The following is a 27,390-nucleotide window of genomic DNA, read 5'->3' as shown; positions in this document are numbered from 1 at the left end:
AGTTTTGATTGCGGAACATAAACCCCTTGGTGAATGGTGAAGGATAGTCAAATTTATTGACATTATCTCAAGATGAAAGGGTTTAGTTTAGATGTTCTTTAACATATTTAGATTTTTTTTTTATATTCACATCTGATTCACGCGACCTCCAGAATGGGTAGTTTCAAAAAAGCTTTGAAACCCTGATTTGGTTGCTGATGAAATTGAGGTTAATTTTGGAAAATGTTTTTTTTTGTGTTGAGCACTTGAGAGCTGAATTCGCGACACTTCATTTTCAAGGACTTGTATTTGTATTAATGAATTTGATTTAGAAATCATTAGTTTGCTATATTTGTGATGGTTTTATTTATCAGAAAGATTTTCAATCCGCTTATGTCGGTGAAAAAATTGCTTGCTCAGGTATGTTGGTAGCAATCATTCAAAACCCTGTATGGTTCAAGACAGTAACGCTGAATTAACTTATTAACAATGTTTCAGTCCACAAGGAGAATGACACTGAGTCGACCATTTTTCGTCTTACTCTCAATAACCGTGTATGATTAAAAGGAGAAGCAATATAATAAACCATTGTAATTCAGCCTCTTATGAATAATAAAACGAGTCGACGACTGCGCACCGTTGGATCCCATGGAAATGACAATCGGTTTTTTTTTCGTCTTATAAACTGTATAATATATTTTAACAGTTAACGAATTCAAATATCTTGAAAAGGTCAGTTTTTGATTTTCCATCAAAACAAAATGATTTTTTTTTATAAACTACGATTTATTTTTCCTACGTCAGGATAATTGTAGCTATGTTAGCCATATTTTTTCTAAGAAACAAAGCAGAACCAACTCTATCAATGTATCCTCGGTTTACATTGGGTGATATATATTTTCGTGTAAGATAACTTGTTGAAATCATTACAAGATGAAAGGGTGTTAGATTAGATGTACTCTAAAAGATTATTTTTTTATATTCACATCTGATCCACGCGGCCTCTAGAACAGGTAATTTCTCAAAAGCTGTAAAGCCTGCATTTGATTGCTGATAGAATTATATATTGATGTTAATTTTGGAAAATATTTTATTTGGTGTAGAGCACTTGAGAGTCGAATTCGCGACGATTCACGTTCAAGAACTATTATTCTTATTAATTAAGAAATTATTAAACTTTTTTATATTCAATTTTTTTGGTCTTCGAAATATATAAAATCCGCTGATGTCGTAAAAATATATTGCTTGCAAAAGTATGTTGGATGTAAGTATTCAAAATCCTGTTTAGTAATAAAAGAGGGACAAAAGATACCAAAAGGGACAGTCAAACTCATAAATCTAAAACAAACTGACAACGCCATGGCTAAAATTGAAAATGACAAACAGAAAAACAATAGTACACATGAAACAACATAGAAAACTAAACAATAAACAACACGAATCCCACCAAAACCTATAGGTGATCTGAGGTGCTCCGGAAGGGTAAGCAGATCCTGCTCCACATGCGGCACCCGTCGTGTGGCTTATGTGATTACAAATCCGGTAAATAGTCTAATACTAAACCGTTACGCTGAATTGATTTTTTTAAATATTGAATCCCACAATAAGAATAACACTGAGCCGGCCATTTTTACATCTTACTCTTAATATAGTGTATAATTAAGCGGAGAAGCAATATAATAAACCACGCCTTCAGATCGAACCTCTGACATCCCAGACTCTAGATTACAACCTAGAAACGAGTCTCTAGAGAGGGTTAGGTACAAGCTATAATAAATGTGCATCCTGACTAAATTCATTATTTCGATCTATTAATAAATATGACTGTTGTTTCAAAATGAAATTTATAATCGAATATAAATTAACGAGGTATATATTTATTCCTGAAATATTTCGTAGCGTTTTTCTTGCTAATAAAATAGCGTTTCACTTTATTTCTTTTAAGTTTAGAAACTAAAGGGTTTCTGGCCATAAATCTTGAACAGTTTAGTTTACTGGCCATTTCATCTTGTGGCTGATGTGAAAGGTCTATTCCATATTCTTCCAAAAGACTGTCCATGTCGCGCTGGCTGTCGTAATAAAATGTTTCTAAAAGGCTTCTCGTTTCGTTCATTATTGGCGACCTTTTATAAGTTTTATACTCCAACTCTCTACATGCCATTTTCTCAAGTATATACGGTCCTACTTCGTCTGTAAAAAAATACATTCATTTTTTTACATAAATAAGGCCGTGAGTTTTTCTTGCTTGAACTGTTTTACATTGTCTTATTGGGACCTTTTATAGCTGACTATATGCGGTATGGACTTTGTTCATTGTTGAAGGCCGTTCGGTGACCTATAATGGTTAATGTTTGTGTCATTTTGGTCTTTTGTGGATAGTTGTCTCATTGGCAATCATACCACATCTTCTTTTTTATATATTCAATTAATGTTCTATAACAGGAAAATATACACTTTTGCGCATGTCACAAGTCAGGAACCCTGGCCTTTGCTAATCTTGTTTGTGTTTTTTTTTATTTTATATCTTTAGCAGTTTAGTATGACGTCATTTGTTCTTGAACTAATACTGTGGATTCATTATTATTCGTTGGATACCAATTTTTGTGGATTTCGTGGGTACGGGTGAACCACGAAATTAAATGTGCAACGAATGACAGATTTTCTATAGGAGTGTATGCAGACTTTGGCAAAACCACGATATTAAATACCCACGAACATGTCATTTTTCCTTCATCCACGAAAATTGGTACCCACGAAAATAAATGAATCCACAGTATTTATTTTGTTAAGTTATCAGCTGTCGTCGGACTCCAGTTTTGGTATTTTCTCGTTGTGTCGAAGTGCCATTGTGCCGTCGGATGTTTTTTTAACCTTTTGTCGGGTTATTGTCTCTGCTTACCCTTCCGGAGCACCAGAGATCACCCCTAGTTTTTTGTGGGGTTCATATTGCTTATTCGATCTTTAGTTTTCTATGTTGTGTTATGTGTTCTATTGTTTGTCTGTTTGTTTTTCATTTTTCAGCCAGAAGTTATCAGTTTATTTTTGATTTATGAGTTTGACTGTCTCTCTGGTATCTTTCGTGCCTCTTTTACACATACCCCATTTCCATTCTGTATTTTTAACAGTGTATTACAACAACATAGTACATACATGACGTAACAAAGACTTTGCAGTAAAATATGTACCTCTGACGAAAACTTAGATTCCAGTTAGTGACATCGGTAAAGAAAAATGTAAAAACAATTTCAAGCATTGCTTTACAATAGTTAATTACATAACTATTGGTTGTATAATTATGTATCGTACAATAGATGTCGAACACGCATGCAATCTGGAACGATTAAAAAATATGTTTGCAGGACAATATCCATGTACTTGTCTACTGTTTATTAGAAAATATACACATATTCAAGTCTCACGATATGAAACTATGAAAAGCATTAAAAAACGTAGTTTAACAGTTCGTGTACTTTTTTAACAATTTGGTTTTTTTTTAATACAGAAAATATGCTTCAGTAAAATATTCCATACACTTCGTCTCACAATAAGGGGTGCATGGTTAGTTCCTGTGGAATTTCCATTATTTGACTATAATAAACAAAGGCAACAGTAGTAAACCACTGCTCGCAATTCATAAATTGATTGAGAAAAAACAAATACGGGTTACAAACTAAAACTGAAGGAAACGCATTAAATATATGAGGAGAACTACGACACAACAGAAACAAGTCATTAAAATGTAACACACACATAAACATGATAAACGAACTATAATACAACAATGGACATTTTCCTGACTTGGTACAATATATTTTAAGAAATAAAATGGTGGATTGAACCTTGTTGTGTGGCATGCCAAACCTCCCGCTTTTATGGCAATATCAAATATAACAGTTAAATGACAACATTACACGACAGGACTACAATACAAATAAATGGGAGAACATATAGGACAGAGGAACACATGAATAATAGCTCACAAAAGGTACCAGGTTTAAAGTTAAATACGCCAGAGGCATGTTTGGTCAACACAAGACTAATCAGTGACGCACAGATGGAAACAGTTCTAAAGCCAAAACAAGTACAAAGTTGAAGAGGACCGAGGACCAATAGTTAAAAAAAGTTTTTAAAAAAAGTGCAGAATTTTTATGATAAACTAAAGCATATTTATCAATAAAGAAAATATTATTATCGTGGCGTGGATTACATAATCTGATCTCAAAATTTAATTAGTAAATTATTTTGAATCCATTAGATATATTTATCCTCCATTTTTTAAATGAACAACGATGCTCCTTTGACTTTTGAGTATTCATCTTGTCCGGACACCTTACACACTTCTCAAATTATCTTCAAGTTTCCTCGTTTTACGATTCAAATTCTTATTATTCAAATGTACGAAGAAAGAAACCAATGTGCTTTAAAGAGAGGGACGAAAGATACCAAAGGGACAGTCAAACTCATAAATCTAAAACAAACTAGCAACGCCATGGCTAAAAACGGTAAAGACAAAAAGAAAAACAATAGTACACATGACACAACATAGAAAACTAAAGAATAAACAACACGAACCCCACCAAAAACTAGGTGTGATCTCAGGTGCTCCGGTAGGGTAAGCAGATCCTGCTCCACAAGTGGCACCATTCGTGTTGCTTATGTGATAACTAATCCGGTAAATAGTCTTATTCGGTAGGTCACATTCATGAAAGGGAAGGGGATTGTAGTTACGACGTAAGGAACATATCCAATATCATTTTTGAAACGGTTATTCCATACCGATCAATCAACTCGTTATCGCGTCCATTAAATTTACGAAGGGATGATTTCAATTTCACCATTTGGAACTCTTGGTTTAATAGCTTCATTGTGAGCAGCAACTCTCTATTAAGAAAATCATGATAGGAAATGCAAGCACGGGAATATCGTATCAATTGGGAGATATATACCCCATATGCAGGTGATGCTGGAATGTTGCTACTTAGAAATGGAAAGTTCAAAATTGGAAAGCTGAAATCACCTCTTGTTGTAGAGTTTTGTTTTTAACCGACCCTCAATTTCTAGATGTAAGTCAAGATATGAAGCCGTAACTGTATTTGTAGTATCCCTTATCTCTAGTTCGATGGGATAGATGCGTTCCACATAGTAACCAAATTTTCAATTATTTAGTGAAAGAACATCATCTATATAGCGGAAAGTAGAGTTAAAGGGTATTGCTAACTTCTTATCTTTTTCCTAAGAAGTTCCTGCATGAAGTCAGCCTCATAGTTATAAAGAAATAAGTCGGCTAGTAGAGGGGCACAGTTTGTTTCTATTGGAATGCTGACAGTCTGTTGAAAAACACGTCCTCCTTACGTAACAAATATGTTGTCAATCAAGAAATCAAGCATCTTGATAATATCAGTTTGAGAGATTTTTTTGTTCGTACCAGAGTGGTCCTTTACAAAGTAGGATTTATTCCTCCATAAGACAAGATATTTGTATCTACGTTGGCCATTTAATTTTATGAAGCAAAGAAATACCAACTCTTTCAATTTGTCTTTTAGTTTGGAATGTGGAATACTTGTGTACTCAAATGTTTTAATACTGTTACATGAAGAAAGAGAGTTAGATTGTATGTACTCTAAAAGATTTTTGGAATGTTTAAGTATCCACATCTGATTCACGCCACCTCTAGAATATGCAGTTTCAAAATAACTTTGAAGCCCGTCTTTGATTGCTGATAAAATAGATGTTAATTCTTTAGAAAGAGGTTCGTGGAGCACTTGGAATACCCAGCAATATACCTTTGGTTGTAAGGCCACTTATGTAGTTTAGGTATTCAACACAAGTGATGGAAGATCCAGTTCTTCATCTTTGGTTGAAATTCCAAAGAAACAAAAAACAGACCTATGATTATCCAGGATTTCCTCTATGGTAAGTGTCGTGAGGGTATATGTTGAGTTTCCAAGTGAATTGTCAATACCTGATTCGATTATCAAGCAATTTATGTAATGACTTTTACACACAAAAACAATGTTATTTGCGGCTTTGTCTGCGGGGACAACACCTTATTTGTCATAGAGGTCGGATAGGTGTTTTGCAACATTTGGGTCTTTAAAGATTGACGTAGCATGGGCGTTGATGGACTCATTCAGTTTCTTAACTCTGATTTGTATCAACGACCTCACTGCCTTAATTCATTCGGAAACAGTGTCTACGTCTTCCTTCTCTCGCGTAGCCCATTGCCTGGCATAATCCTCGACTGAATCCATCAAAATTTTAAAGTTGTATTTCCAATTGATGGATTAAGGTTCACGATATTTCGGACCTTTTGATAACACATTTCGTAGAGAAGTGTAATTAACAATGTTGAGGTCACCGGTATTAACGTGGTCAGCAGGATTATATGTGAATTGGGAATTAGCACAAGTGCAATCAGGAGCTTTAGACTTGAAGTCGTCAATATCGAGATGCTGCAAAACGTGTTTGTAATTGCAAAATTTTAGTTGCAATAGGTTTGGTATAGGTATAAGAAATGACTGGTAAAGACTAGTCTTTGAAATAAGGAGGTATTTTCGATTGAACTAATTCATGATGAAGGATATTGCCTAAGTTGACGCCATCGAGACTTTGTTGGCAAAGGAAATATTAAGGAAAGATATTTTCTCTTTTTCATCTCTTTCAATGCGGACTGGCTGGAAAAATCTGTGACTTGCAATATACGAAATTATAGCTTCAAGTTTGTATTGGTTTGAATGAGGGTTTGTAACAATGGATTCCAAACATAAATTGAACAGAGAATGAAGTTTTGAAAGGAGTAATGAATAAAGTTTCGTGCGAATGTGATGAATATCTTACGGCTTTTGTATAAATGGCAGCAAGTCATTATTAGAGACATCATGCAGAGAAGATGATGTATAATGACGATGACCATGACTGCGTCAACGTCGAGGAGTCGAGTTGAAAATATTCATCACATTCACCGAGTTACACGAAGGACTAGATAGAATACCCATACCATCAATTTTGTCATTGCAACAATAAAGTGTCGCAGTTCCCAATTGTCTAATCCAGTAGTCTTCTTTTTGTCTACGGATAGTCGTTGAAAGATTAATATTGTTGGAGCTATGGTATATCTTTTCGATAATGCAAACTGTCATAGAAACGATGGAATGATCGGGCTGATTGAAATGCTGGTATAGAATGTCGTTACCATTGAGGTTAATGTCTGATCTATGGTCGCGCATACGTTTGATTAGACTTACTTTCGTTCACCGACGCATACCAATCCGCAAAGGTTGCACTCTAACCCGTAGACGACATTTATCGATTTACAATTCCGATCATCGTTACTTCTGGTAAAATATGAATTCTTGGTCAATTTGCTAGTGAATTCAGCATCTGTAATTAAAATTGCACAAGTTTTGCAGCCTTTGGTCTCACATTTCGAAATGCGACAGTGTTGTACTGTGTCATCAAAAGCCAAAATGACTTTAAAGAGAACTGAACAAGGCTGTATATGTGTTATATTGCTATTGTCACTAGGACGATGATCTGAATGAGTCATGTTTGAGATATTTGTCATGTCTGGTGCTGAGGAGACACCTGCCGTATCAGACGACACCGTGTCCATGGTGACGTCTGTTTCGGACCTTTTTATACTGGGCGACGTCCGAGCCAATTTCCTGTTTGATCTTCGTAAATTCATGCAATGGTAGTTTTGCTACTGGGCGGATGATGTCCTCGGGGACAAAATGTCCACCAGCAGAGACTATTGTGGTCGCCGGGAGAAACAGAAAAGTTACATGTACGTCAGGGAAATAACTAGAGGTATTACCGTATGTATAATAGAAAAACTCGACAAACATACGGGGAAGTAGAGAGAACGTGCGATTAGTTTAGGAGGCAGGTTAGTGGAAATATTGAATTTAACTATTCATTTTAAGGATTATTTTATTGTACATATAATGACCCTTCATTTGTTATAGTGAAATCACCATTATATACAATCAGAACATTCGAATTGCTTAATTTTCTGCCAAAGGTAACACAAAAACCATGGAGTGTATAACATTTTTTTAAGGAAGAGATTATTGTACATACCTAGATTTAAGAACTTGAACACCTTCATTAGAGTTCCGGCTATATTACGGCGGTAGTCTTCGTTGCGTATAACCATAATCTGATCTTTGTCAAAGACCTTTAACCAATCACGCAGAAAAGTACTGTAAAACCCTGAGGATATTGGTGCCTGAAACGTAAAAACGGTATTGAGATCCAAATGGAAAATAAAAAATATATAACGTTTTCAAGTTTTACTATGTTTTATCTATCTTAGTTGTGGGATTAATAATTTTAATTCTAATAAACACATATATAGTGCGTACAGACAAAAAAATGCGACATTTTCACCTCGAGAATTACTGTAAGAGATATATGAATAAGGAAATACACTAACCTTACATTTGTTTTTTCTAAAATTGTTTTGTTATACACTATGATTCCGTTTGTTTTTTGTTAATTGAATTTTAGTCGATTATAATGCCAAATACAAAAAATCAAAATCAAATCAAAATTATATAGTAAGTTTTTTGTTTTGCTGTTCGTACGTATAATATTGTCGTAACCTGTCATGAAGAGTAATGTGTATGCATGGCATTTGATTTTAAGTGGAGCAATATTTTGTTCTTAAAAACACCATGTGACTGTTATCTGCCAATCAAAATGTATTACTAATGAATACGAACTCGAATTATTCAAGCCCTTTCCGTCTCCGATTCTCTCCTCCTCCAAAGTAATCGTAGTGATAGGAATATAACGACCGGATTATTTGGGATAAATAAAAATAAAAAAATTAATTGAAGTTAACACCATGTAGTTGTTTTTTAATGGCAAGAATACAATGTCTTTTGCTATCATCTTTCATCATTATCAAACGTACCCGTAATCTTTTATATAGAACTGTATCATATAAACATGCCCGAAGACTTTTTCTAATGGTACAATTAGCAAAAGTAGAAACAGCATGTTGAACATCTTCATGGAATTCCTTGGCACTTGGATATAAATTGATCCCCAAATTCTTATGAAGGTAATGACTGTAGAGTCTAAAATGAAATAATTCAATTTTGGATGAAACGCGTCTTCTGATTGGCTGACAGTGTTTTGTCTATCAGCTGATAGACATAATTTTGTAATGTGACCATGACGTTATCAACGCTTTTTCACGATTTACTCTGGTAAAAAAAAGGAAAGGTAATGACTAAATTTTTGTCTGTCTATTCGAAAGAACATACTAAATGTGGTGCACACTTCAAAATACCACGCTATGCAGGTTATTCAGTGTGCACTAAAATTTGTATGTGTAACTTAGTTTTTCATAGAAAAAAAATAACAGTCATTCCTTAATTATATGTATCTTTTATTACGTATTAATATAATGATACGTAACTAACTGTCAAGCAAAAGTTTAAATGAAGTGAATGTAAGCAGTAAACCGCAACCGTACGGCCTTCAACAACTAGATGACACATACTGTATAGCTTGCTATAAACGACATGAAACAATTCAATTGCAAAAACGAACTGTCTTATTTATACAAAATATAAATATGCCAGACGGAACCAACAATAACCACTGAAATCCTGACATGGACAAGTACACAATCATATTGTTACTAAATAATAAATGATTTTTGCATCCTAAAATCTACGTTTTAATAACGCAAATGGTAAGATTAAATGGTTGAAGTGTTATGTCCAGAAATAAATTAAATTATTGGATATATAAATATGTGGTATGAGTGCCAAAGAGATAACTCTCCATTCGAGTCACAATTTATAAAAGTAAACCATTATATGTCAAGGTACGGTCTTTAACACGTAGTCTAGAGTCATCTCGAACAGCAAGCTATGACGGGTCCGTAAAAATAACTTGTATAAAACAATTCAAACGGGAAAACCAACGGTCTAATCTATATAAACAAATCGTTGGTTCTTATATGTGATACGTAATGCATTGAATTTTTTATATCAGATCAATTGATTATTGTTTACTTTCAAATTGGTATCAAAGTAGACATTTCCATGTTTGCGAAAGCTGCATTATATTCAAACTCAAATGGATTTCTATCGGTCACGAACAAAATGTATATTCGCCAGTGTATTAATATTTTCGGATCGCTGTAGTTCAGTCTGTAAACAATATTCGTAAAATGATTTAAACAAATACAGATTCATGAGTGAAAAAAATATCAGAATTCCACACGTGAAGCATAAAAATTGATCGACATGAAATATTACAATACATTCTCTCTCATAGAATTACCTTTCAGCGGGGTCTCGTATAAGAAGAATTAGTCTGATATTTGGATTTAAATGGTAGATAAGATTCGGTGTTATATAAACTGGTTCTTCTGATGTAGGATTATTTTGCGGTATCGATGTCCAATCAAAAGGATACCAGATGTCCATTGGATCGCCATGACCTTAATAAAAACAGGGAAAATGAATAAACTGAATAAGCTTTCTTTTTTTCTTCATTTTCTTTTTTATTTGTGTGGTTTATACTACTCTGTCCTTACTTTTCTTTCTTGTGTTTTTGTATGCTGTTTTATGTCAATTTGTTGTTTTTTTCCAAGGCATTCTCTTGCGTGATAAGTTTAAGTATACCTTCGGTTTATTCCTCCTCTATTTTATGAATACTTAACATTGAAACTTCTCTCATTCGTGGCAACACATAACATACTAGTTTTCACTATTGTTTTGTTGATAGTTTAAGATATGGAAACTTTTTTGGTTTGACTTTTTTTTTTTTTTTTAAAACAAGAGGCTCTCAAGAGCCTGCATCGCTTATTTGTTTGCTTAAATCTTTCATCAGTGATTAGTTTTGCCTTTTAATATATATTAATGACTGGCTTAAAAATGCCATTTAAATGTGTCATATTTTCTTCAAAAGCAAATCAATGCATGTTATCCCTATGATACAGTTAACCTATTGTGTCAATGTTTATTGACGCATAAGGAAATAAATCAAAAAGTTTATACAATATTCATTTGAAAATATTTGTAAAGTTAAAAAACATAAACAACTTGTGTAAATTGTCCTTATTGGGTAATAACTCTTAAAGGGGTCAATTGACAATTTTGGCCAATTTGTTTGGTAGTTCTTACTTTGCTGAACATTTTCTGTTTACAGTTTATCTTTATCGTCAATAATATTTAAGATAATAGCTAAACGCTGCAAAATGTCCTTAAAATAACAATTAAGTGCAGCAACCCACTTATTGGTTGCTTTGTTTTGTCTGAAATTTGACACTGATAAATCTTTTAAACATGTTAACCCCATGTCAGATTTGCTGTAAACGGTTAGTTTCTGAGATATAAGCCAAAAACTGCATTTGACCCCTATGTTCTATGTTGAGCCAAGGCTGCCATGTTTGTTGATGAATAAAACATTTGGATACAATTAATTTAGTGACAGCAGGTCAACAAAGTGTTTGTCTTAAAATTTCATGAAAGATTGATTGTGACCATCTGAATAGTTTACCCCATGTCAAAATTTTCTTAAAGTTTTTTTTTTAAATAATGTATAAGCAAAACACTGCATTTGACCCCTATGTCCTTTTTTTAACCATGACGGCTATGATTTTCAATGAATCAAATCTTCGGATACAATTTTAATATAAACAAGATACCCTAAGGAGTTATTTAGGTAGTTGGCCCAGTAGTTTTAGAGGAAAAGATTTTTGAAATAGTTTACGACGGCAGACAACGAAGAACGCCAAGTGATGGCTTAAGATCACATATGGCCCTTTTGGTAAGTTACATAAAAAAGAAGATGTGGTTAATTGCCAATGAGACAAATATCCACAAAAGACCAAAATGACACAAACATTAACAACTATAGGTAACCTTCAACAATGAGCAAAGCCCATACCGCATAGTCAGCTATAAAAGGCCCCGATAAGACAATGTGAAACAATTCAAACGAGAAAACTATTCTAGATGTAATTGCTCTTCAACTTTATACTTATAACTTTATAACTATTTTGATATAAGCGTCACTGATGTGTCTTATGTAGACGAAACGAGCGTTTTGTGTATCAAATTATATGCTTGCTACCTTGATACATGTAACTATTGCTAGGTGATAAGATTTTTTTCCCATTTCACATGATATATTTTCTTAACGGAGTAGGTCCGGTAATGGCCGATTTTGGCCTCAAATTTCAAGTTCATCTAACGAAAGATTTAAGACACTTTTTAAACATTTAAGCGTCTATTTCAATTGATTCGATTAGTCTGTGTGAAAGATATTTACTGATTTAGTCATTACAAACGCTTCGATTCATGTTAAATATGAAATGTCTATTAAATATGTCAAAAAAACGTCACTTTTCAGATGGTTTGTCAAAAATTAAAGTGGCCGCATCCGTGTTTATCCTCAATCTTTATATATATTACTAGAACACACCCGTAATCTCACGGGTCCGTGACTGAATTAAAGTATATAACTATGCGCAAGCCTTATTTAAGTATTAGTATTGTCATCTGATAAAGTCATGCCGATTATAAGATACACAGTTTTCTCTGCTTTCAAATCTTTCTGTTTGAACCCGTCGAAATGGAACTTATCAATTATTGGTAATATTTATTATTTGGAAAACAATAGGTCCTGGAATGGATTCAACAGCATTGTCCTATATTGGTTATAAATAAAGTTGAATTCTTTGTTTCGCTGTTTTACGTCATGTCCACTAACAAATTGAAAACTGTACCTATACGCCTTATTTTTAGTCCATATTTTTAGTATTCGTATGGTTATCTTAGAAAGTCTTACTGATTAAAATACTACAATAGGTAACAATTTGACAATTTAGTAGTGTCAACCCTGTGATTATGACCCGTGTATATAGCATATTAATCCTGAATACACCGTTTGGTGGTGCGCCTGTTAAATGCGGAACGTACAGATAAGGTAATAGGTAACAGGTGAATATACTATTGGTATCGGTATCGGACTCGACCCGGAACTTCTTAATTATTGGCAATATTAATTACGTGGAAAACAAAAGGGCCTGGAGTGGTGTAATTTTTAATCTACACCTTTGTACTATATTACTTATATATAAAGTTGAATTCTGTGATTCGTCGTTTTTACGTGATGAAGGCTGACAAATTGGACCTCGTAATTTTAGTATTATAGATGTATAATCATCAAATACATCTTAAACCCCCGTCACACTGAGACAAAGTCCATGAAGTTTCCACTACGTCTTAATTTTTTTTTTAAATGTAGTAGAAACTTGCTCAAATTCGATTGATAATACCGTTATTCGGTCTCTAACATGACCCTTCTACGTCCTTACAAAGACCGCACCACGTTCAACAAGTGTTTATTAGGTTCGTGTCAAGTCTATATAACTTCCATCAGGTGTTCACTACGTTCTTACTACGACCATCAGGTGTTCACTACGTTCTTACTACGACCATAAGGTTTTCACTACGTTCCTACCACGTCCTTACAATGTCCATAAAGTTTGCAGAACGACCTCTGTAGGTTCTAGTTACGTCTTAACTACTCCATACAAAACAGAAAAATTCACGGGCATTTTTTATTTCATTCAGCAAAATGCCAGCTAGAGGTCGCGGAAGAAAGAGTAAAACGGGAGTTTGTAGGAGTACACCTTGAAAGTTTTATGAGATTCTCGCACAATAAACAATCATGCAAATCCATCCTGCTGTTAACTGTTAGCAGGCTAATAAATTTGATTCTTAAACTACAATATTACGGAAAGTGCTGATTCACTTCCTATGATAACAATCCTATGTATTAGTTTTCTTTTTCATCTAAAATTCAGTTTTTCGATCTCGTAAACTTTTTACCTGTACCGATACATGTATAAGTTTCAAAGATTTAAATGTATCCTTGACAGAAATTAAGACGAAGCGTCAGTTGACAGAAAATCTACCAAATATGAAAAAGAACAGATATGGGGTAAGTGTCAGAGAGACCACACTCTATTCACAAGAAAAAAACAGAAGAGTTAAAAATGATCGTTTAAGGTAGGATAAGCCAAGTTGTAATTCTGGAATACGAGTTTAGTTTTAGACAAGGTTTCCCGTAGGACAAGTAACACAAAGCCAAATAAATAAATATAATAATATATTCAAAAATTCAAATATCCTTGTAATACATGTGTACATTCTTTATAAATCAAAACTGTTCCATCAGTTACCAACTATGCACTTATCATGCGGTTTTGCCAAGGAACTGAGCCAGCTTGACTATTGAAATTTAGTCGAAAGTATTCCCTTTGCTTCTTTGCAGCTACGGTGTCTCTGTTTGGTCCAATTACCATGTTTACTTCATACATATTTGCGGTCGCTCGCCATAAGCCCGGAATCAAGTCATGCTGGTCATTTTCCATGTCAAGTTGCGCGTTCTGTTGTGTTGGATATCGTAGTCTCATCACATTGTGCAGACAAACGCAACACTGGACAATGTTTCGTACTACATTTGGCTGCTGCATCATGGTGGTAAGTAATAATTGCCATCGTTGGGCCGGTATACCCAATGCGTTTTCAACCTCACGTCTTCCTCTCGATATTCTGTAATTAGTTATCAATTGTTCATCTGTTAAGCCTCGTTGAGAATAAGGCTTCATCAGATATGTTCCCAAACCAAAAGCGTCATCTCCAAGAATGAAATATGGCACATTTTTGTCATCGTTCGGCATTGGATCCGGGTCTGGAAAGCCAATCGTTTCTTCTTCCAAGCACTCTTTAAGTTCAGAATTGTTGTAGATCTGAGCATCAGACATTGATCCACAACCACCAATGTCAATCCACAAAAACTTGTAATCCGCGTCAACTAATTCAAGGAGAACCACTGAGAAAAATCCCTTGTAATTATGAAAGAGTGATCCTGTATTTGAAGGACATCTAATGGCTATATGTTTGCCATCGAGAGCACCACAGGCATGTGGAACATTCCATTTTCGCTGGAACTCTTCAGCAATATCACGCCATTCGCGCTGTGTGGTGGGACAAGAAATTGCTTCGACTTTATGTTCGTCTACAATGGCTTGGCAGACTTCGGGAACAAACATAGAAATTGTATTTCGGGCAACTCTAAAGTCGTATTGTAGAGTTGGATATTTATCCCCAGAAGACAAGTGTCGTATAGTGACAGCGAGCTTCAGGCCTGGTTCCAATGCTTTTCTAAGCCGGGTATCTCTCCTTTGAATTCTGGGACCTACTCTATTCAATATTTCGTCGAACATCTCGGGCGGCATTCTCAGAAAGTTGAAAAACGACTGTTGATCCTCCATTCTCAACTCCTGCATCAGTCTATCATAGTGGCCAAACATAAGCCTTCTTTCCTGAGTAAGCCAGGGACGCACCCACCATGTTCTGGGTCTCCTTTGTTTTCTTTTTATCCTGAAGCAGAAAAGCGCAACTTGAGCACCAAGAAGAGCTTGTTGTCCTTGTAATGATGTATGAAGTAGAAGTAAATCTTGTTCCATCGTTCAACAGTACAATTACAAATGATTCCGTCTTAAAAAAAAACACCTATATATACCATATTCAACACGGGTAACAGAGATCCGATGCAAACCTGCTGCAAACGCACCGCAGACGTGGTAAAGACGTACTGCATACCGATAGGTCGTACAAAGAACGTACTTAGGTCTTTAGGAACGTAATAAGAACGTAGAATAGTCTTCGCGAGGTCGTGTTGAAAACTTCCCTAAATCACCAAGTTCTAAAAGATCGTAGTAAAGACGTAGAGCAGTCGTAGTAAGGTCCTGGTGCAATCTCCAAGAACGTAGTAAAAACGCAGTGAAGACGGCTTTCAAATTTATCACGTCCGTACTACGTCCATACGGTTCATAACTAGTGTCCTCTACGTCCTTACTACGACCAAGCCGTTCTCAGTACGTTCTTATTAGGTCTTTACTGCGTTTTATCCTCAGGAAGTTCTCACTACGTTTGTTTTGAACATGTTCAAAATTATTTCACGTCCTTCACGTCCATGAAGACCTTACCACGTCCATGCAAGTTCGCAGTACGACCATATAAGTTTGCACTGCGTTCGTACCACGACTTAGAAGTTCCCACTACGTTCGCCTACTTTTTCAGAACGCACTGGGAACGTGATAGGAACTTGGTCTAGTGTGACGGGGGCATAATTTACATTTCAATATTATGAATGAACACAAATGCGGCCACTTTTATTTAAGACGAAAACCGTCTCAAATTTAACTAAAATGCTAAAAGTTTGAAGATTTCAGTAATTTAGCATGACTTTAAAATGCTAGTACCCAATATATGTCCATTGTATTGTCAAAAACAGCCCATATTTATGTAGCAGAAGCATACTACTTTTAAATAAATAGCTAAAAGATTACATTTTTACAATTTTGAGAAAAAAAAATTGGGGCCAAAAAGGGTCTTACTAAACCTACTCCTTGTTTTGTTTTTAACATTCAAATGAATGCTTGAAGTAGTGTTATAATTATTATTTTACCTGTCACAAAGTGTGAATAGTACATATCTATGTCATAACTATATGTAAGTCGTTGTGGTAATACATCAAATAGGTCGGTAAAATTCTTCAGTGTTGAAATTTGACCATCTGAACCTGAAAAAAAGCGAAGTAAAACTTACTTGTTATCCAATTTGTTCACTCTTGAAAATTCGTTTTAGTAATATTATACTTGTAATTATACGTAATATTTTTTATACAAAGAACCCACTTTATATTTCATACATATCAATAAGACACCTGCGAAATCGCGGAAATTAAAGTCGAAGTTTTGTGTTTATTTTCCAAATGTACACGGCAAACTGAAAACAATGAAATCAATGCTAATGTTGAACGGTAATGTGTAAGTAAACTGGTGTCGTCAAGATATTCTTTTCCATTTTCGTTTGTCCTGTTAAGTTTCCTACCCTTTTTTGTTTTCGTTTTAATAACATTGTGGTTCGTTGTCGTTTGAACTGTTTTTATATCTTTGGACCAATCTTATTTCATCTAAATAGAGTTGCTTTCTTGATCATCATCGTGTGATACATGTGGCTTATATAAGAAACAATAATATAAAGTCCGAATTTGATGACGGGGAAGATTTGGAAACCATCTTCATTTCAAGACCTGAAGAAAGTAAAGACACGCATTAAGTATTGACATACTTGTGTATGATATATTTACACATAAATTAAGTGTTTGTTTATTTTGCGGTAACATCTCTTACGAATACTAACCTTTCTGAAATGCAATTATTTCTGGATATTCAGAAACTAAAGCCCAAACAAAAATTAAATTAGCAACTTAAATGTTCTACGTAGTCAATAGTGCTGTAATATTAGTAGATAGATCTCATCAATAACCGCGTTTCCTCTTTGTTGATATGCATGGAATATTCACATCTAGACGTATAAAAAGTAACCAAATAAAAGGATGTCTGGTATATGATTCACAATGAGACAACAATCAATCAAAGTTCAAATAAACTCATCATAGACATGATAGATACCAGGACTAAATTTAGTATATACTAGGTTATCTCCCCTGTAATGGCTTCGCCCATGAATGGAAATTTGTAGCAACATAAACTGAGATATTTGATAGTTTAAGGGAATGTAGAGTCGTCAAAAGATGTAGAGATGATTATTTTCAACGGCTATATATAATAACCACACAAATATAAGGTCTCGATACTACACGGCTAAATGATTATGATGATAAGGTGAACGCTACTTACAGAGTCAATATATCATATATCATGTGTATATCTTGAATGATGAATTAACATTTCTTGTGTCTTTAACACTATAAGAGTCATAGTTTGTGTTGTATTAAACACAGTATTTTATCAGTGTAACGAACAATAACGTTGATAATGGTCCAATATCAAAACAAACTGTAAACTATATGTATATATATACAAAACTATCGTTTCAATATAGTGTGATCTGGATTGGACGCTATATATATATTCGTTGACATTTCATCTATAAATTTTATAAACATATTTACATAAAAGGTGCTTCTAACCGAATATGGCATCACTAGAACAATTTGAGGAATTAAAATCCCTCATTTTGGGTGTGGATAAGAAGGTCACAGTTTTTTCGGAACAGTTACCTAAAGTTTTGAAAATTTGATAATCAGTGGCAGATTCAGAAATTTTTATAAGTGAGGGCCCACTAGCTGATGTTAAAACAAATCTATGGGTATTGAATGTACAATAATTATAAAAAAACATCTTCATCCTGACAGAAAAAAAATAAAAATATACTTGCATGACATCATAGTTATAAGGACTTAATTGTGAAGGTGGGAATGTGGAGAAGTTATATCAAAGAATAAAATTCTAAACTTTTAAAGTAAGTTACAACCTACATACATTTTTTTTGTACATGTGACATATATCTTGATTTACAAATGTATCAATAGCAATGTAGAGGCTAGTTCAAATAATTATGACGTCTTGAAAGGCTATTATATTTTTTTTCTTTGACGCCTTATGTCGAAGTAAGGCGTCAAAGAAAAAAATATAATAGCCTTTGTAGACCTCATAATTATTTGGACTATGTAGAGGCCAGCTGATGAAGTCCACTTATGGATGTGGGGTATTTTTGTTTAAGACCTATTAAAATATAAATGGCTAGCAGGTTGGTTTTTACAGGTGAACAATTGTTGTTGTTATAAGTATTGTGGTTTTGTATACAATACCCCAACCCCCCACATTATTTAATGACCCTTTGATAACTCAGATGATAAGTTGGTAAAATAAGCCCTGCCAATAATTATTCTGCTTATCAAATGGCTGATACTGATTTACATTTTTCTGCATAATACATTTTTGTCTTTGCTCCATCTTCTTCAGGGTGGGCTCATGTCAGAAAGCATGAGGTTACATCAAACTTCACTATGACAAAACAAAACAAGCACCATGTTGTTTTTCGCCGACAAAAAAACAACGTGGCAGGGTAAATATTTAAAATGATGTCTCCGGGAATCTGTACTATTACAGGCATTACAGAACATAATAGTAATTGCAATTATAGGTAGAAATTAATATAAAATTAATGTAAAATAGTAAAAATGGTAATTACGGTGACAAAATAGTCCCTTCACAACCGGCTGTGTTTACGAAAGAAATTCAATCTCTAACGAAAATGCAACTTTTAGTATTACGTTAATAAACATAGCAAAATTTTCCGTTTGATATACTTATCTTCGCAAAAATGAGAATTTTTATGTTTTTTTCCATAAAAGTATCTTAATTAAATGAACAGTAATGTAGATTTTGATTAGAGATTGGGAACAAAAAGTACGCAAAAAAGGTATGGCAGAGGTCATATTGAGTGTAGTGTTACAAAGTATTGAATGGAACGGATATGTGAGCTCTGCGCCGGAGATTGTATGACAGCAATCTAGAGGAAAATGTCCATGCAACAACACGAAAGCTATTCTCTGAAAAGTTGCTTAGAGATGCTCCAAAAGCCAATTCCATGCCGCTTGCTAACGCCCATAGAGTTCCAACACATGGGAAGGGCCCAAAGCCTATTCTTGCTCGTTTTGTACATTTTGGGGATAAACAACTTGTAATGTCCAAAGCCTATAATTTGAAGGGAACAAAGATTCGCCTACTAGATGATCTGCCAGTTTCCATGAAGGAGGAAAGATTCTTGTTTTCTCATAACGCATTCACAATTAGAAAAAGGGACAAAGTGCAAACACGTATTAGAGCAAAAGGGGCCCATATGACTTTAGAGACCCGTAAAAACAACACAGAAAATTGGGCGTTATGGGAATAACTGTTTATTTGTCTGTAACATATACATATACACTCAGAAAAATATAGTTTATAAATACAAAATTAAATAATTAATTTAGCTTTGTGTTTACAGTGCATATATCATGTATATTTTCTTACATTAATCTTTATTGAAAAAAGTACTATAATCTTAGTATATCAATGATGCTGTAATGTTAGATATCTTTTTGCAGGCTTTGATATGAACATGTGAAGTAAGTATAGAAAAGAAAGAAAAAAAAAGGTTTTTATGTTCATTTTGGTTGCTTCTTTTTATTTAGCTTTTTGACTTTGCTTAACTTTTAGCAGAATAGTTCAATTTGCTTACTTTGCCATCTTAGTTTTGCTTTCTCTTTTTGCCGCATAAATGCATGTCTTAGCTTGTTATATATAGTTATATGCTACATTTATATGAATATTTAATCTGCTGTTTAAGTTTTGCTTTTTCATATGTTTAGTAAATGCATGTCATAGCTTGTTATAAATACTTTTAGATATGCTACAATATCTAATATTCTATGCTAAATTTATTGATTTAGTTTTGCTTGTTTCATATTAAATTAAGTAAATGTATGCTTGAGGTATAGCTTAGTCAATGGGCAGCATTATGGTTAAAACTTGTACATACACAATTACAGAAATGTAAGACAAAATGTTCTTAAACAGTCCAATAAGATTATTACTGAAATTCATGATTACAAATTTTTTGACGCAAGATATAAATCTTTTCACATCTCAACAGTGTAACGGTCAGACCATTGATAGTTTCATGTAAAATACAATGAAGTTTATATCCTTTATTCATGTATCATTATCACTTAACTCTACATTTAACAAAACAAAAACTTTGGATTTAAACTATACATCAAGCATGCATTTTTAGAGGAAATCACTGTCAGTTTAAGTGAGCTGATATTATATGTTGGTGATTCTTAGATCTCTCTTATCTATTTTTATAATGCCTTGTGTAAGCTTACATTGAGATGTGAATTTCAGATGGCACCATGCAGTACTGATGGTGATATAAATTTTAGGCAAATTTGACCAGATCAGATGAGAGAGCACAAAACAATGGACATTTTGTGGTAATGTGCTTCTTGTGTGATCTCTTCTCTTTTGCCATACTAATCCTGTTCATTATTCAAATGTATTATAGAGTTTACCAATTTGAATATATATTTATGATAAAGGTGTCAAGATAATGACATGTATTACAAATAATGAAGTCGATCAATATACATTAAAGCTTACATATACTTAAACAAATTTAAGTTATCTCCCCTTTACCACAAGTGTAAATCTGCATTAGAATATGAAATATCTTAGTCTTTTAAATGTGATTCCCTTTAACTTGTTTTAGTTTATTTCATGTATATATTTTATATAAAATATGGAATTTTGTTACTTGGCACATATATGGTATATTTTTGAAGCAAATAGAGCATTATGTAAACAGTCCTGATATCTCAACTAAACCTTTCACTCCTTTGTGTTGGCAGCTATCCACTTTCAATCGTTTGAAGATTTATTATTGTAATGGAGGGTAAAAATATTAAAATAATGTCTCATAATTGTCAAGGACTTCAAATGAGAGAAAAAAGGAGGGATATTTTTAATTATCTGCATTCAAAAGATGTTGATATATATTGTCTTCAAGACACACACTTTGTAGAACAAGATGAAACCCTGATAAGAAACCAGTGGAAAGGTCAATCTATTTTCAATTCTTACGCATCTAATCAACGAGGAGTTGCTATCTTGTTTAAGAATAATTTTGAATATAAAATACACCAAGTTAAAAAAGATGAGGATGGCAATTTGTTGGGATTGGATATTAACATTGAAGAAAAGAGATTTACTCTGATAAATGTGTATGGGCCGAATACTGATAATCCTTGCTTCTATGACAAACTAACAGAAACCATAGACTTTTTTGATAATCAATTGTGTCTGATTTGTGGGGTCTTTAATCTTGTTCAGAATTTTGACCTAGATACCCATAACTATAAACATATAAATAATCCAAAATCTAGGGATAAAATTTTAGAAATTATAAAATATAAGACTCTTGTGGATCCATTTAGAGAGAGATACCCTGATTTAAAAGATTTACATGGAGAAAAAAAAATCCATTTAAACAATCACGGTTAGATTTCTTTTTGATCTCTGAAAGCCTTATAGATTACATATGTGATATAAACATTGGCAATAGCTACAGATCTGACCATTCACCAGTAATTTTGACTTTAAAGATAAATGAGTTTATAAAAGGCAGGGGCCTCTGGAAATTCAACAACTCTCTCCTTCAAGATTCTGAATATGTAAAATTAATTAAAAAAACAATTATTAGCACAGTTGAGCAATATGCTGTGCTAGGTTATAACAGAGATGCTTTAAACAGTATTATTGATAATTTTGATATACAATTTACAATCAGTGACCAATATTTTTTGAAACACTTCTCAATGAGATCAGAGGTAAGACTATCTCTTATTCGACATATATAAAAAAAAAAAGAAAAGGGTAAAACAGGGGAAAAAACTTACAGAAGAAATACAAAAATTAGAACAAAACACAATCACTGAGGATAATATAAATGTAATAGAGATTAAAAAATGAGAACTTAGAACTTTGCGACAAAACAAGATTAAAGGTCAATATGTTAGGTCAAGAACCCAGTGGATTGAATTAGGAGAGAGACCAACTAATTATTTTTGTAACCTAGAAACCCAAAATTTATAAATAAAACTATTAAAAAAAATATTATTAATGATAACACTGTAGTAGAAAATCAAAAAGAAATATTGACGCAAACAAAATTATTTTATGAGAAGCTTTACAGAAGACAAGAGTGTATAAAAGATGTCAATCTATCAGAGGAATTACCATTTCAAACACCTAAATTAAGAGATAATGAAAAATATTCTTTAGCAGGTAATATTACTCTAGTGTGTTTACACAAGCATTAAAAAGGATGAAAAATAATAAAAGCCCTGGTTCAGATGGCTACACAGCAGAATTTTTTAAAGTTTTTTGGATAGATATTGGAAATTTGTCTTCAGGTCAATAAATGATGCATATGAAATAGGGGAAATGTCTGTCACACAGAAGCAGGGAGTTATTACATGTATCCCAAAGGAAGGTAAATCAAGACAGTTTTTAAAAAAATGGCGTCCAATTACCCTTTTAAACTCAACTCAACTCAACTCAACTGTATAGCACAGAGAATAAAGTCGGTTCTTAATAAACTTATTAATTCTGACCAAACAGGCTTTATTCCGGAGAGATTTATTGGGGAGAACTGTAGACTTATATACGATATTTTACATTTCACAGAGGAAAATGACATCCCTGGTATATTACTCTTGATTGATTTTGAAAAAGCATTCGACTCTATCTCCTGGTCTTTTTTATTTGAGACACTTAAATATTTTAATTTTGGAGAATCCATCATGAACTGGATAAAAACATTTTATAATAATATTTCATCAACAGTAACTCAAAACTGTTGTCTGTCAGATTTTTTTCGTGTGGAAAGAGGTTGTAGACAAGGAGATCCTTTGTCTCCTCACCTCTTTTTGCTATGTGCAGAAATACTTGGCATGATAGTCAGAAATAATAATGATATTAAAGGTATTACGATAGATGATACAGAGTTTGTATTGTCTAAATATGCTGATGATGCATCACTTATTTTAGATGGATCTCCTTCTTCTTTAGATGCATATCTCCGTATCTTACAATTCTATGCTGAGATATCAGGACTGAAAATTAACTTAGATAAAACGAATGTTATATGGATAGGAAGTAAAAAAACACAGTCAAGATAAAATATGCGTAAAGTGGGAATTGAAATGGGGTTCCAGTACCTTCAAATTATTGGGTATCACTTTTTGTATTGATTTGGATAGAATGTTAAATCTAAATTATGCTCCTCGCTTACTCCGTTTGGTAAAATAACTATTATAAAATCTTTAATTATATCAAAATTGAATCATCTGTTCTTATCCATACCAAGTCCAGATGAAAATTTACTACAACAACTCAATGGTAAAATTTATGCTTTCATTTGGGATGGTAAACCTGACAAGGTAAATCGGGAGCTCTTATGTCAAGAATACTGCAGAGGTGGCTTAAAAATGCTTAATTTAAGAAATTTTATACAAGGGCTAAAATTGACCTGGGTAAGAAGATTATTTAATTCAAATTCAAAGTGGGTCAAATTATTTACTGCTACACAAAATATAAATTTAACAGAGTTGGCTTATTTTGGAACAACTAAAAAATTAGATAACGTTTTTTGGAAAGAAGTTATGCGTGCCTGGAAAAACATGTCGAGATTCCGACATCCTCGCTATTTTGAGAAATTCATATCTTCATAGATCTATCTGGAATAATGAGAACATTAAAATTGATAACGTCAGTTTTTATTATAGAAGTTGGGCACTAAACGGGGTATGGACTGTAAATGACCTTCTAGATGAGCAAGGAAATATATTGCCTTATCAAAATTTGAAAAGCTATATTCTTTTAAACCCACATTTTTACAATTTTATGGTATTAAAGTAGCATTAAAACAATGGCTACAATCTATGGGAATCAACACTGAAAGGGAAAAACAACAACAAGCTCTGTTACCTTTTAATATAAACATTTGTTCAAGTCAAACAAAGGTTCAAAAGACATGTATAATATATTAAATCTAGGTGCGATACCAGTTGTAATAGCAGCTGAGCGAAAATGGTAGGGTATATTAAATAAAGTTATAGGGGATTGGTACCTAACACTACAGGGAGATAACTCTGTAATATCAGCTAAACGTTTTAATGACGTTGTGTTGTAAGGGAATAAAAAGCTTTTCAATGATCAAAATTAGTGTTTCCCAAACTGCTATATAACCAGTGTAATTTTTCTGATAAAATGCTTGGTTCAAATTTTTTGAAATTTTTATATTTTTGTCAGATGGTCAAAGTAAATATTTATTCAAAATTTTATGAATATTAAACGAGCCAAACTAATTTTAGTCAAGGTGTTGGGTACCACCTTAAAGATGAACCGTGTACAGTGTAATTTATGTACACTTTGCAAGGAAGAACCAGAAATCATAGAACACTTATTGTGGGGCTGTCATATTGTAGCAGACATTTGGCACCATCTGAATGCCTGGATTTTTGAAACAACGCATATTGAAATTCCACTTAATATAGATATAGTCATGTTTGGTCTTTATGATAACTATAAACTAAATTTTATAAAAAATAAAGTCATTTTTAATTTACTAGTTAAGTATTTTATATACAGATCAAAGATGCGAGAGGAAAACCCTCATATAGAGGGACTTAAAAACTATATCAAAGAAAATTTGATTTTAGAAAAACATATTTCCTCAAAAAATATGACTGTGAAAGATTATAACATGTACTGGAACCCCTGGGATAAAATCATTAATTAATTTAATAGTGAATTATTTTAAATAGATGTGCCTGAAATGTAATTTCCATTATCACTATATATTTTTTGATGAAAATGTTATACTTCATCCATATTTATATCATATCATATTATTAGTTAATTTTGTTTACTCTTTTTTGCTTGATTATGCTTATTTTTCTTGCTTGCTTTATTATGTGCCACTATAGATAATTTATGTAAATGCCTGTTAATCCATGAATAAAAAAAAATATAAAAATTTGTTTTTAGTATATACACCAGACGCATATATAGTGTATTTAAACAACGGCCTTTTATGAAATTTCTTTGTTATGACAACTTACGTTAAACAGGCCGTCCCCATGACAACTTACGTTCACCATAACGTTTCCATGACAACTAACGTTCACCTTAGTGACCTTACCGTTGCCATGACAACTTACGTTCACTGTATCGTTTCCTGGACAACTCACGTTCACCATACCGTTGCAATGACAACTTACGTTCCCAATACCGTTCCCATGACAACTTACGTTTACCATATTGTTTCCATGACAGCTTAGTACGTTCACCATACTGTTTCCATGACAACTTACGTTCACCATACCGTTTCCATGACCAGAACCAAGTTTCTTTTTTCATCAATCCTTTATTTGGCATAATCTGGTGATGTATCATCAACCGGCGGAATAAATCTGTCGTTCCTGATTTACATACACCAAAAATGTGAAAGTATGGGAGACAACGAAGGTGTCCATCTTCTATCCAACACGGATTCTTATAATTCTCCAGAAGTCTTGGTCTTTTCTATAACAAATATATAGCGATGCACTTAAGGGTGTAAGCTACTATTTTTTTTTCAAAATAACAAGGTTTCTAAAGACTGCACAAATTTCTTAACACACAAACTTGAATATTGTCATAACATTAATGGAAACTTTAACCCTTTGTACTCTACCAGATTATCATTTCGAAAATGAATGTATATACTGACCAGTGTAATGATTGAGGACAAATATGTTTGAAATCCTTAAATTTATACAAACGTTTGTAGCATGTGTTATGCAGAGTCGTAGAATGTTTCCCCGTCTTTGAAGTGGATACGAATGTTCTTAATATGTCTCTACAAGAGACCAAATGACACAGAAATTAACAACTATATGTCACTGTACGGATTTTGCCATTGAGAAAAGCCCATACCGCATGCTCTATAAAAGACTCGGAAATAGCAATGTAAAACAATTCAAACGAGAAAACTAACGGCCTTATTTATGTACAAAAAGACGAACGAAACAAAAATATGTGATACACCAACGAACGACAACCACAGAATTACAGTCTTCTAACTTCGGACAGGCACATAACAGAATGTGGCGGGGTTACAAAGGTTAGTGCTTTCAAGGACTTTTGTTAATTCAACTGTCTTGCAAACGATTATAAATGTGTTTTTTTAACTACATAAAATGAATATTTAACACTATAAATCTTAACATTCGAAATTATCTTCTTTAGGACCTGGAACGCTCAAAAAAATAAAAATAAAACAAAAATGTACAGCACTAGAAACACACGAATAGCTGCATGCATACGACAAACACATAGTGTTATGATATTGTAATTATTATATTTAGTTATGTTGGTCTGATTTGTGTTGTGTGGCCTGATAGTTGTTGACAGAATAATCTTAGAACTGTGCAGTTTAGAAAACACTGGAACAATCACAGAAATACATAATAATTCTAGAATGATCCTAAATAAAAGATGCGTTATAGAAACTTCTACATTTTACTAGAAACTACAGTTGTAACTTTCTAGGACGTTCCATTCTAGAGTGTTCTAGAATTTTCCGTGACAACTATATATATATACAGACACTAAAGTTAAACTCTCAGACTTAGACTTAGACATCGATAGACATTAGTATTCACAGTATTTAGATAGACATTTTTATTCTACAAACAACATCATACTGGATTGTGACCTTAGTAGTGAACGTAATATTCAGATTGGATTCCGAAAGATTTACGGATACAGATAGAGATAAAAGATTGGATTCAAATTTTGACAGAATTTAAGTTGACAGTAATATTTGTGTAAATACCTTTTGTAAAATTTTGTATAATAAATGTTGAAAAATATTATTATTGATTTGTGTCTTTTGTTTTCTACAA

At 33.2% G+C, this 27,390-nt stretch overlaps 1 protein-coding gene across 1 annotated transcript in view; it reads right to left on the bottom strand.

Annotated features, from left to right (window-relative positions):
* Positions 1 to 1,840: 1,840 nt before the first annotated feature.
* Positions 1,841 to 27,390, bottom strand: part of LOC134691607 (carbohydrate sulfotransferase 15-like) — a gene marked incomplete at its 5' end in the record, with an annotated part of 28,273 nt that continues 2,723 nt past the window's right edge. The window contains 6 exons of the mRNA XM_063552174.1: positions 1,841 to 2,169; positions 8,062 to 8,209; positions 8,900 to 9,065; positions 10,285 to 10,444; positions 16,492 to 16,605; positions 25,753 to 26,026. Coding sequence (XP_063408244.1) covers positions 1,841 to 2,169; positions 8,062 to 8,209; positions 8,900 to 9,065; positions 10,285 to 10,444; positions 16,492 to 16,605; positions 25,753 to 26,026 — 1,191 coding nt within the window. The remainder of the gene's footprint in view (positions 2,170 to 8,061; positions 8,210 to 8,899; positions 9,066 to 10,284; positions 10,445 to 16,491; positions 16,606 to 25,752; positions 26,027 to 27,390) is intronic.

Source organism: Mytilus trossulus, chromosome 11 (genome assembly GCF_036588685.1).
Source record: "Mytilus trossulus isolate FHL-02 chromosome 11, PNRI_Mtr1.1.1.hap1, whole genome shotgun sequence".
Classification (NCBI taxonomy): Eukaryota; Metazoa; Mollusca; class Bivalvia; order Mytilida; family Mytilidae; genus Mytilus; species Mytilus trossulus.
The sequence above is the reverse complement of the archived record's forward strand: the minus strand, read 5'-3'. Positions and strand labels throughout refer to the sequence as shown.